Raw genomic sequence first — 13,435 nt, forward strand, 5'->3', positions numbered from 1 at the left:
ACAGGGTTTCACCATGTTGGCCAGGAGGGTCTTGATCTCTTGACCTCATGATCCACCTGCCTTGGCCTCCCAAAAGCGCTATGATTACAGGCATAAGCCACTGCGCCCGGCCTACTGACATGTTTTTTAAAAGACTAATTTCAAATTTAGCACCAAGAAGATATTTTTTAATATTCTGAAAAACGTTTTTAAATTGCAAAAAGTGATTATCAAGATAGAAAAAGATGCAATTGAGAGGGAAGTAAAGTGAAGCACACAAACACTATAGTTTTAGTACAGAAAAACTATGGCAAAGCTGATAGCTAGCAATATAAGAAAGAAGAGAATGATTTGAACTGTAGGATAGGTCTGGTTACTTTTAACATACCCAGTTCTAGTTTCTGACAAGAGGGAATCTCTTCTGTTACTGTAATGAAGTAGCTGTGCAATCCCTTGAAGGCTAGCAGCAAAGTGGCACAAAGTGTATAATGAAAACGATAGGCATGATGTAGGAAGGAGTCTGCAATGATGAAACTACAACCCTAAACAAAAAACAGAAACAGGATACAGAGTCAATAATACAAAATATACACTTAAAACTTGGAAAAATAAAGAAAAAATACCTATCTGTCCACTAATGTTATTCTAAAACACATGGAAAATTTGGTAATATTTGAGAGTTGTTCATACAAGAAATGTAAACATATGAAATGTGGCCCTAGTAATTTCAGTTACAGTGGATTTTTATAACATGTAGATTAAATTATGATTTTTGATAGCATATTTGTATTACATTTAGACTGAAGGAAAGACACTCAGTTTTTACAGTATGCCCTTTTTTCTTTTATAATAATAGCTGTACTTGCACTATACTACTCTTTTTTTTTTTTTTTTTTTTTTTTTTTTTTTTTTTTTTTTTTTTTTTTTTTTTTTTTTTTTTTTTAAGACATAAGGTCTCAGTTTGTCACCCAGGCTGGAATGAAGTGACACAATTGCAGCTCACTGAAGCCTCAATCTTCTGTTCTCAAGCGATTCACCTGCCTCAGGTTCCCCAGAAGCTGGGACTATAGGCATGTGCCACTATGTCCAGCTAATTTTTATTTTTTATAGAGGTGGGGTCTTGCTACGTTGCTCAGGCTGGTATCAAACTCCTGGCCTCAAGCAATCCTCTAGCTTCAGCCTCCCAAAGTGTTGAGATTATAGGTGTGAGCCACCACACCTGGACTGCACTACTCTACAGTGGTCTCAACTCTGGCAATTATTCTTTAAAGGCTCCTTTGGAATGATTCTACCAGTTCTGTTAAAGGATCAAGGGGTGACAGTAACAAGTTAAAAGGGCATGGGCTGTCAAAGATGTCTATTCACTAAATCTGGTAACATTTTGAAGAGTCAGGTTAGTTTTTGTAATAGACAACTATAACCAAACAATTTGTTAAAATCATATTTAATTAGCTCTATAAGTTGCTGAACTCAATTAAAAAAAGAAATATCACATTCACAGATAAAATAGTTAAAAACACTTCTTTTAAAATAAGGAAAATATTTATAACCATGTTCAGTTCTTACATCTGGTGATAACTGTTTTGAGTAGTTAATACCAAAGACCACACTTTCAAGAGTAGGAATCACAGAATCTTTGTTTTGTGCTGGTGCATTTCTATTTAACCAAGTTGTCTTCACAGGGCGAGGAAAGCTGGAGGAAGAAGCATTATATTATTACTGTCATAATAGTCTATTTGAATGTAAGGTAAATATTTATAAAATCTTAAAGGAATAGAAGAGCAAGGGTTTTGCAAGTTTATGAGTTCTAAAGTATTCCTAAAGTAATTTTTAAAAATAATCTGAATAATCATGAAAAAAATGAAATGAATAGAAAAAAAACCAGGGCTAGATGTTTGAAATTGCTTCTCTATTATTAGACTTCTGAAAGTCTCAAAGAACATCAAAGATAAAACATGGTGAGATTTACAGTAGCTAAACAACAAATGAAAGCCAAGCTTAAATTTGGAAATACTGATGTCAAAACTGGTTACCAAGTTTACAATATTAACACTTGATCAAATATGAATGCTATTTACAGAAATAAAGAGCTCCCATGTAAATGTAGAAAAAGAAAAATTACTAAATCTACCTGATGCCTCTATTTCTCAAAAATAAGTTTCTTTCCCTTAATTCTCTTTACTAAAAGTCTATAAGCTCTATTAAAATAATTTTTTATTATTCACGTCCCTAGCAGCTGGGACTATAGGCGTGTGCCACCATGCCTGGCTAATTTCTATTTTTTGTACAGGTGGGGTTTTGCTAACTTGCTCAGACTGGTCTCAAACTCCTGGCCTCATGCAATCTTCTGGCCTCCAGCTTCAAGGCACCATCAATTACATATTACATGAATTATTTCTGTTAGTATTAACATATTTATGTTCCATAGAAGAAGAAACATATTTCTGTTAGAATGCTGAAAAATCATATACAATTATAATTTGAAATAAAGTAGGCCGAAGCATTTGAACTGTTTGATATTTTGGCAAAAGGGAAAAGACAGAAAAGAAAAACAATGTTGCCATAAGCAAATGGCATAAGCTACCTTACTTTTGCCATTTGCATTGCAAAAGTAAAATGTCTATGTTCTTGCAAAGAAGGGAGTCTTAAATAAGTGGTAAATTCCGCTTGCTACAATGTGTTTTTCAGAATCAGTCATAAAAGTTGCACTTAAAAATTCACATATAAGAAATACTTCAAATAAAAAACAAGCAAATAAAGAAATCCTAAGCCACTTACTTTAAGTTACTGATATAATGTCTATAGATTGGGTTGACCATAAAAATTGTTTTAAATAAAAATGAAAATTTAAAAGATAATGCTATAAATTAAAAATTTTTCAATGTTTATAGGATTTTAAAAAATCCATCAATAATAAAACTTCAGGAAAAAACTGTTGAAGCATATATAGTCGGAAATGTTACTCTTAAATATGACCCCTTTACCAGCACACTATCAGCAAGTTTCCCCTTACCCTTTCCTTGCTTTCCTTTTCCAACCTTCCATTTACAGGTAGGGAAAAGCTGGGAAAGATGCTGCTGCTTTTACAGCAAAGTTCTAGCAGCATGAGAGGGTTAGACATAAGGGCCCATGGCAGCTACGTAAAGAACGGCAACCTCAGTGGTTACAGGCATATTTTTTTCTTTTCTAGTCACTAACCAGGGCCAACAATTAATCCTCTTGGCTTCTGATTCTGAGCCAAAAATTTCTTCTTCCAGTAAATGGTCTCTAGGAGATGAGCTCCCCCTTTCTCCTATTAGTCTGTGGCAAAAACTGCTGCATTGCAAGAGAAAGCACATATTTAACTCACTATGATGGTGATGTGAATATCTACTCTGTTCAATCAGGGCCTTAAAAAGCAACATTAATAACCTGAGCTAACCTCTATGAATTGTTTGTGCATTTTTCAGGAGAGAAACTTAGCTAGTTTTATGAAGATAATCTTGGTAAGTTTTAAAAAGAAATAGTTAAAATAGTTTAATTAGGAATTCTTTTTTTTGAGACAAGTCTCACTCTGTTTCCTAAACTGGAATGCAGTGTCATCATCTCTGCTCACTGCAACCTCTGCCCCCCCAGATTAAGGCAATTCTCCTGCCTCAGCCTCCTAAGAAGCTGGGATTACAGGCACCTGCCACCGCACCTGGCTAAGTTTTGTATTTTTAGTAGAGACGGGTTTCACCATCTTGGCCAGGCTGGTCTTGAATTCCTGACCTTATGATCTACCTGCCTCAGCTTCCCAAAGTGCTGGGATTACAGGCATAAACCAATGCACCCGGCCTAATTAGGGATTCTTATTAAAACCACAATAAGAAGAGATTTAGAAAACTGTAGTAATGTATTTTATAAACAGATAAGCTTTTAGCATTAAAACCAAACACATAATCACATAAAAGCAACACTATATATTATTTAAAAGTTGTATTTCAAAAAGCACACTTTCTTGTTAGAGAGCTTAAGTCAAGATGATCTACATGTAAGAGATGAGAGCAACAGAATGAAAGAGGTTTTCAATTAGTTTTTAAAACAATGTAAAGACATGCCATAGGAGGCTATTATCTGGTCATTATGTTAAATTGTGTTGGGCTTCTATAAATTCTGAAGGTAATTTTGCAAAATGATCTACTTAGTTTTCTGATAAATCAGCTTACCATCATATCCCTTAAGCATAATCCCTAATATCATTTGTCAGAATCAGGTGTACATAGAAATTGCAGACAGTTTAAAAATCAAATAAATTTGGAAACTTTCATATAATTCACTGATTTGAAGCATCCATCTGCTGCCCATACTACAAGGATGATGATGTAAAAACTGAAGAGCTTGTATTGTATTTTCACATTAATGAAAGACAATCTGCCCATGGAAGTGAACAGAAAAATATAATTATCTCAATGCATTTACTATATGATCCAGAATATTATACACCTTTGAACTAAAATAGTACATGATATAGTTTTTGTTTGTTTGTGTTTTGGGTTTTTTGTTGTTGTTGTTGAGACAGAGTTTCACTCTTGTTGCCCAGGCCGAAATGCAATGGCACAATCTCGGCTCACCACAATCTCGGCCTGCCAGGTTCAAGCGATTTTCCCGCCTCAGCTTCCCAAGTAGCTGGGATTACACGCAGGGACCACCATGCCCAGCTAATTTTGTATTTTCAGTAGAGACAAGATTTATCCATGTTGGTCAGGTTGTTCTCAAACTCCTGACCTCAGGTGATCTGCCAGCTTCGGCCTCCCAAAGCGCTGGGATTACAAGCATGAGCCACCTCGCCCGGCCAGTACATGATATGGTTTTAAAAGGCTTAGTAAAAATTCATAAAGATGGTTAATGAATTAGAAAGCAAGAATTACGTAGGATGAACAGTTAGAAGATAAAATTAACCTATTTAGATAAGAAGCAAAGAAAAAAAAAGAAAAAATTCACATACTTTTGTAGAGTAATTATCATATAGCATTGCATAAAACATAGGTACAGACTAAACAATGTTGTATGGTTATTTCCAGATTTTATTTTTTCTTTGTTAACTTATTTGGGATTGACAAAGATAGCTTCATAGTTCTGTAATAAAAAAAAAGGTATCAAGCTAATGTTCCCATACTCTTGAATTTTGTTATAAAATTAAAAGTCCTTATTATTTCAATTCTCTTTAGCAAAGTACATGTTTTCACTATAAAAATAAAAAACACTACATTAATAAGGATCTCATGTTGAATTGTAATACTCATTGTTGGAGTGGGGCCTGGTGGGAGTTGACTGGACCAGGGGTACAGATTTCTCATGAATGATTTAGTATCATTCCTCCTGGTACGACAATGTCCTCATGATACTGAGTTTTCATGAGATCTGGTTATTTAAAAGTGTGTAGCAACTCCCCCAACTCTTTTGCTTCTGCTCTGGCCATGTGAGATGCCTGTTCCCCCTTTGATTTCTGCCATGATTCTAAATTTCCTGAAGCCTCGCCGCAAGTTAAACAGATGCCACCATCGTGCTTCCTGTATAGCCTGAAGAACCATGACTCAATTAAACATCTTTTCTTTATAAATTGCCTAGTCTCAGATATTTCTTTATAGCAGTGTAAGAACGACTTAATACAAAGATATTAGTCAAATTTACCTTATTAGTGGCTGGTGTAGTGCAACCAATGATGCATGAACTGTAACAGACACAACAGAAAGGTGGAAATAATCAAACATAACATTAACATGATGATGAAGGCCTCTATGTGGGCTAAAGTGCAGCTTCAATGTTCGGCTACTTATTAGTTGCAAGGCATTCAGGTCATCTGCCCTGTAAAAAGAAATAATTAGCATATAAGTATGAAATATTTGGTAAAGGCCAAAATATTACAGAGTAGTTGAAACTATAAAAACTGTTTACTTAATTACTTCTTAAAAATTTTGAATGAGTAATTTTTTTTTTTTTTTTTTTTGAGACGGAGTCTCGCTCTTGTTACCCAGGCTGGAGTGCAATGGCGCGATCTCGGCTCACCGCAACCTCCGCCTCCTGGGTTCAGGCAATTCTCCTGCCTCAACCTCCTGAGTAGCTGGGATTATAGGCACGCACCACCATGCCCAGCTAATGTTTTGTATTTTTAGTAGAGACGGGGTTTCACCATGTTGACCAGAATGGTCTTGATCTCTTGACCTCGTGATCCACCCGCCTCAGCCTCCCAAAGTGCTGGGATTACAGGCTTGAGCCACCGCGCCCGGCTTGAATGAGTAATTTTTAATGCATCAAATTTGCATTATAAAACAATATGAAACATACCTATTGAGAAAATAATCAGATCCTATTGTTTTCTATCAGTCCATGATATAAACTATTTTTTTCATTAATATCCCTATGAGTCCTTTTTGATACTTCAGGAATTAATCTCATCTTAAAGTAAATTTTACCCCATAGAGAATACTGTTTATTACAAGGCTGCAGTACAACATAGGTCAAATACTATTATAATAAATCCCAAAAGTTATTTCAAATTATTTTTACTGTATAAAATTCTATTAAATGCTGCTCGAAAATAAGTAGGCCATTGCTTATTTGAAAAAGTAAAACATATCTTATTGTGGATATTTAGTCAGTCATTAGATTTATACATATTAAAAATGTGAAACAATAGCATGAAAATTGTATCCAATTATACTTTTAAAAAAATCCATCCATACATTATATCTACAGGTAAATACTAATTTCAGCTTATTCCATTTAAAGAATTCTGACTTGGTTTAAAAAAAAAAAAAAAACCAACAAACCCTCATGAAATTCTTCGTAATGAACAAGACTTGGTTTAAAAAAAAAAAAACCCTCATGAAATTCTTTGTAATGAACAAGTATTACAAAGAAAAAGTAGCTACCATATTAAAAAAAACTTATTTCTCATGATAGTGAAGAGGACGTCTAAAGTAGGCCTTTCAGTAATGTGACTTTTTAGTTATTTATCCCACATGCAGTCTGAATTTATATATCATTTTTTAGAATTATTGCTAAAACTACATTTGACACAGGGGTTTTACCCCACATAAATAAAATTAAGTGAATCTTTGATTCTTGTTTTAAATGAACACAAGCAAAATTTGTCCCTAAAAGATATGTCTGCATGTCCAGGTGTATGGGTGAGTTGAAGGTAGCCCATCCTAAAACTTCCTCAAGGGCTCTGGAAATTAATGAACTAGAACAACCATCAAGTGTGCATCATCAAAATATCAAGAAAGTCCCACCTAAAGAAAGCATAACTAATGCCATCAAGAAAGATTAGCCAGCGACAGTGTAAGAGAGCTCAGCTACATTTAAATGGCTCATGGTAGTAGTATTACATTAACAGTGCAATTTCTAGGATCTAGGAAAAATTGTTCCATATTTCTTTAACTCGTCTGGCTTTGTTATCTGGAGCTCATGGATTCTGCATGGGCACAATAGAGCTGGCCTAACCATCCTCATGAAGTTGCCCCTGAAAACACAAGCAGTTCAAGACAACATAGGGATAGGATGAATTCTAAGAAGAAAATGGCAATCAAATAACAGTCATAAGTGCCTTACAGTTTGATTAGTACTTACGAATAATCTCCATCTGTGAAGTGTAGATCCAAGGATAACAGAAAATTCATTTCCTCAAGGGTTTCTTCAATCTGGAAAGAAATTACACTATGAGATACTTTTTGAATTTTTATAGAAAGTTAGAAATAACACCTTGAGGAATCACAAAAATATTTATGTAAATAAATATGAAGAGATGTTTACCTTTCTTTCATCCAACAACATTTTTACTTTGAAGATCATAACATCATTTAAAACAACCTCTTCATTTTTGTACAAAATTTGAAATGTTTTACTGCAAATTAGAGAATTGTGAACTGAGGCTGGAAAGGCTAATGCCATACCTAAAACAGATAAAATATGTAATTGACAGGTAAAAAGTAAAATATAAGACAAGCAAATGAATACTTGTACTTTAAATACTATATGTTTGATTATATTACTACAGTGTCATCAATCTATACTGCAGTATTGGAACATTTCTGAAAGTTTACTTATATCTGCGATTATAAGTACAGTATAACCATCACAAAATTACTGCATGGCATCTTAATCTGAAGGTAAATGAGGAAATATCGAAGTCAAAATTTTAGAGTGAACTACTGATCTATGTGCCACATTTAAGAAAGCAACTGAGTTTTCCACAGCTGAATAGTAAAGACTTTGGTTGGTCTTTGTCCTGATTGCTACAAGCTCAACTCTAAACACTTGGAATAAAGAATTTGGCTGGTCTTTGTCTCCAGTTTCTGGGAAGTAGCCCCTAAATCCTTGGTGGCCCCTAATTCATGCTAAGGAGATAACTCAGGATAGGGGCTTGTCACATCACTAAGACCAGCCATGTGATTAGAGAGTTGCACTTTGAGCCTAGTGATATAACCTCAATATCCAGAGAGGGGAAAATAGGTAAAGACTGAGCAACACGGGCGATGATTCAATCAATCATGCCTACAAAACGAAACATCAATAAAAATTCTGGACACTGAAGTTTGGGTGAACTTCTCTAGTTGGCAATACTCTGCATATTATCACATACTGGATGTTCGACAGGGAAGTTAATGTGTCCTGACTTAATGGGAAGAAAACAATGGAAGCTTCACATCTGGGACTCTCCCAGATCAACCCTATACAGGTTCTAATTTAAATCCTTTTGCTATAATAAAGCTATAATAAATAATAAGTACAGCACTATGCTGAGTTTGATGAGCTGTTCTACTGAATTATCAAACATGACGTAATAATGGGAACCTCCAAAATTGTAGCCAGCTCTTAACAACTGTGGGTAGCTTGCAGACCACTAAACTTGTGGCTGACATGAGGGAAGTCTGTGGAGGACTGTGTCCTTACCCTTTGAAGTTTGGTTTTATCTCTGAGTTGTTGACGTCACTCCAACAGCTGTTATGACCTTATTGCCCTGTGCTCCAGAAGTAACAATTGAAACTGGAGACCAAAAAAACAAAAAACAAAAAACAAAAAAGAAAAGAAAAGAAAAAGAAACTACTAGAGACTAAGGTGGGTTTTGAGCTCAAAATGGGATATAAGATTCCAACTGGAGTAATGAAGATATCCACATAAGCTGATGGATGTCAGTAAAAGGCAGGGAGCCTCTGCAGGGCAGGGAGCCCAGAGCCCAATTGTAGTAAGGAAGATGCCCACATGGAATCCACAAGGGGTGGTGCCTGATGTCAGAGCCTGTGGAGTGAGGAGGGTAGCCGAGAGTAAAGTATCAGAACCTGAGCAGTATGAGGAGGCAATCTAAGTGCAGGGATGACTTCAAGCGAGGTATTGGGAGTCCAAGCAGGATGAATAGGGCAACTAAACAGGAAGGCACCTCAGGCTGGGGTTGAACCCAAGTTAGATGGGGAGGGTGTCTTTACAGAGGAGCAGCCTGGTACAGGGTGTGTAGGAATCCAAAAGGGATAAAAAGACTTCCATATGGGGGTAGGAGTGAAGAAGGGGTGGGTATCAGCAGCCTGAGACACTACTGGAATCCAAGTGAAGTGAGGAGAAGGAGGTCCTGGCATAAGGTCTTACTGAGGTCAAGTGGGGAAAGGAGGGGGCCTACATAAGGTAGTGACTTTGCATAACATGAAGCCCAACTAGTTCAAGGAGACCATCTGTGTGGGAGAAGAAGCAGTGACAGGAGATTGGCACATATAAGGCACTGATCAAATAAGGAAATATATTAAGGATAAAAGGAGCCCGTTTTCTTACCTAACAGCGAAAGGATGTACACATATGGAAAGGAGATACAAATATAGAATGAATCCCATGGTACTAATTGAAACTGGAAGTAGTGATATGAACTTATGATTTTCACTATATATTTAGATAAAGACATGTACATTTGCATAGGTATGTGTAAAAAATAGGTGTATACAATGTACTCACTCACTCTTTGTCCACTCAAATGGCCTGGGAGTAGCACAACCCCAAATGTTAGTCTTTAGTACTATTCTCCACTAAAAGGAACCATGAATTTGCAAAACATGGAATCCACATGGGGTGGTGGCCTGATGTCAGAGCCTGTATGGAGTAAGGAGGGCAGCCGAGAGTAAAGTGTCAGAACTTGAGCAGGATGAGGAGGCAATCTAAGTGCAGGGGTGACTTCGAGCGAGATACTGGGAGCCCAAGCAGAATGAAATATATTGATTGGTTCCAAAGCTGGGGCACAAACAAATCTGGACGATCTTTTTATATCAGAAAGTAAGGAAGTGATTAGAGAATGCGGGGACACAACCAAAGGGCACAGAAGCTAGTTTGAAGAGAATGTTCTTGGTCATATCTGGGACAAAGTGAGCATCAAAATAAATTATGACAGCAATGGATTAACATCTGTTGAATCAATAGAAATCCGTAAGTCCATACTGATATAAATAAATAAGTGAATGAAAAAAATTGTAAGTTTAAGAAACAAGAGATATTAATTGCAAAGTGAAAAAGAGTAACGTTACAGTGAAGAAGCTGGGAAGAGAGCACCTTAATCAAGTGATCCAAGTTAACATTTTTAGGAATGGGACAAAGAGAAACCATGTATCACCTAATAGGATGTAACAAGAAGAACAAAAAGCATCATTCTGAGATATTCCTGTCAAGAATACATAATCTGAATCTAATCATGAGGATATAGTAAACTCATGCAAACTGAAGAACATTCTACAAAATAATAGGTTTATAGTCTCCACAAAAGTATCAGGGTCCTGAAAGTCAAGAAAAGACTGAGGAACTGTTCCAGGATGAAGGAGACTAAAGAGACATAACAATTAATTACAATATATGATTTGGAACTGGATCATTTTGCTTTAGGACTTTACTGGGACAACTAGCAAAACCTGAATGGGGCTAAGGATAAGATGGCAGTCATGTGTCAATTTTAATTTCTTGATGTTGATGGGTACATTAGGGTTATGTAGGAGAATATTCTTTAGAAAAAAATAACGCAACGCAAGATATTTGGGATGATGGAGCAATCATACTGGCAAATTACTCTTAAATGTTTCAGAAAAAAAAAGTTGTTTTTACTGTACTTGCAACTTTTCTGTAAGTTTGAGATGCTTCGGGAAATACAGACTTAAAGGGAAACCAAGTAGACCAGAAACTCAACTTCTCAGTATATTAAAGACCTGACAAGTAAAAGAAATTTTCCTCAACAAAAGTAAATTTTGTTTAAAGCACCCAGGTAATGTGAGGTTAGAATCCACTGCTTAAAGAAACAAAGGTTTCTCTATTGCTCTTTCCTGAAGATACTGCTTCTCTCTCAATACTTCCATATAACTTCTACCACTGGGTCTGGAGCTTCTTTGTTGCTTACTGATGCTTTCAGACATTCTTTGTCCCTTCTGCCTAAAACCACTTATATCACTGGCTTTTAATCTCCTGTGATCAGACAGTACAGTACCACTCACTATCTTCCTCATCTTTGTACTCTACAAACCCTGGGAAGCCTTCCTATCTTGAAGGCTTTATTTCCTAATTCAAGGTCACTTTTTCCAAAACTGGTCTAGCCGTAACACTTGGTGAACTCAACAGCTATGTAGGTAAACCTTCTAATCTTTCATCTCCTGGGTTCCTTTTCTTCTCTCTTTAAGTGTTCTTGCCCTCTAACCCTCCTCATCTCCTCACTCCTGTGATCATTCCCTAGACATTTGTATTACAAATGAATGCAATCCATCTGTAATTTGAATTTCTTTTTTTAAAAATTACATGTATAGGATGTGCAGGTTTGTTACACTGGTAAATGTGTGCCATGGTGGTCTGCTGCACAGATCATCCCATCTCCCAGGTACCAGGCCCAGCATTCACTAGGTATTCTTCCTGATCATCTCCTTCCTCCAACCCCTCCAACAGACCCCAGTGTGTGTCATTCCCCAGGATGTGTTCATGTGTTCTTATCATTTAGTTCCCACTTATAAGTGAGAACCTGTGTAATGCTTGTTGTAATGTGAATTTCAATCAACCTCTCCTCCCCTACTTCCGCCTGTCTTTCTAGTTCATACCCTCTAAGACTACAAGTTCAATGATCCTTTGACCACATTTAGGAGTATAACCCTACTCCTTTTCATCATACCTTTACTTTCTCTTTTTTCCCCTGCCCATCTTAAGTCCTATGATCCATCATTATAATACACTCTTGCATATAACCTATTAAGGATATATGCTACCCTTGCTTGGTCATATTGACCTGGACAAATCCCAACTCCAGCTCTCTGCCCAATCCATACTTGGTACCTACAAGCTGAATGTGCCTGGAGAAAAATACACAGGTATCTTGACTGACTATACTTTAGATTCATGACCATTAATTTCAAGTGGGTCATTAGTGCTACATAGCAATCACACTGTATTTTCCAAATCCATTTTCTCCCCATATTCCTAGATGAGTATTTCATAGATTATTTTCTCACCTCACCTAGTCTTCAGTCTCACTGATAAATTTGGTTCTTATTTCATGAGAAAATAAAAATAATTAAAAGTTCTGTAAGCTCTACTACTGCATCTACCTGAAGATGCACCTAGACAAACTCCCTATTTCTCTGCTCTCCTTTCTGGCAAAATGAAATGTCTTTGCTATTTAGTGTGTTTAATCCATTTCTCATTCTCTCTTCAGCTCATTGTGTGACAGCCAGCCTCCAAAATGGCCTCCAAAGATTCTCTTCCTGGTAGTCATACTCTTGCACAATCTCCTATGAAGGACCAGGGTTGATCTATGTGAATACAGCAGAAGTGATAGCAGGGGCTGCCACCCCACCCTGCCCCTACTGTCACTTCTGCTGTATTCACATAGATCAACCCTGGTCCTTCGTAATCCCAACACTTTGGGAGGCTGAGGCAGATCACTTGAGGTCAGGAGTTTGAGACCAACCTGGCCAACATGGTGAAATCCTGTCTCTACTAAAAATACAAAAATTAGCTGGGCATGGTGGTGGACACCTGCAATTCCAGTTACTTGGGAGACTTACTTGAACCTGGGAGGTAGAGGTTGCAGAGTGAGCTGAGATCGTGTCACTGCACTCCAGCTTGGGCAACAGTGCGAGACTCCGTCTCCAAAAAACAAAACAAAACAAAAAGTAATGGTAGGACTTGTGTGAATACAGCAGAAGTAATTGACTGTAACCTAATGAGAGATCCTGAGTCAGAGGCATGCAGCTAAATTCCTGACACACAGAAACTGTGAGATAATGTTCATTGTTTTAAACTAAGTTGTGGGATAAATTTTTACACAGCAATAATTAATCCATACTCCAATCAGCTTTAACCCATATAACTGTTCTTATCAAGACCACTAATGATTTCTGCTTTGCTAAATCCAAAGGTCAACTCTCAAATCTCATCTTACTTGACTTATAATCAGTATCTAACACAGATACTATGATCCATCATATAATAA

General features: G+C 36.6%; 1 protein-coding gene across 12 annotated transcripts in view; it reads right to left on the bottom strand.

The window, feature by feature from the left end:
- Positions 1–13,435, bottom strand: part of FAM135A (family with sequence similarity 135 member A) — a 147,963-nt gene that overhangs the window by 86,774 nt on the left and 47,754 nt on the right. For 11 of the 12 annotated variants that reach the window (XM_017549426.2, XM_037746036.1, XM_017549418.2 and 8 more), the window contains 5 exons: positions 7,756–7,895; positions 7,573–7,643; positions 5,632–5,805; positions 1,546–1,672; positions 368–521 (listed from right to left, as the gene is read on the bottom strand). In XM_017549426.2, the coding sequence (XP_017404915.1) occupies positions 368–521; positions 1,546–1,672; positions 5,632–5,805; positions 7,573–7,643; positions 7,756–7,895 (666 nt within the window). Of the gene's footprint in view, positions 1–367; positions 522–1,545; positions 1,673–5,631; positions 5,806–7,572; positions 7,644–7,755; positions 7,896–13,435 lie in introns of those variants that run through there. The other variant, XM_037746039.1, reaches the window with a different exon arrangement.

The sequence above is a fragment of the Cebus imitator genome, unplaced genomic scaffold (genome assembly GCF_001604975.1).
Source record: "Cebus imitator isolate Cc_AM_T3 unplaced genomic scaffold, Cebus_imitator-1.0 Scaffold218, whole genome shotgun sequence".
Classification (NCBI taxonomy): Eukaryota; Metazoa; Chordata; class Mammalia; order Primates; family Cebidae; genus Cebus; species Cebus imitator.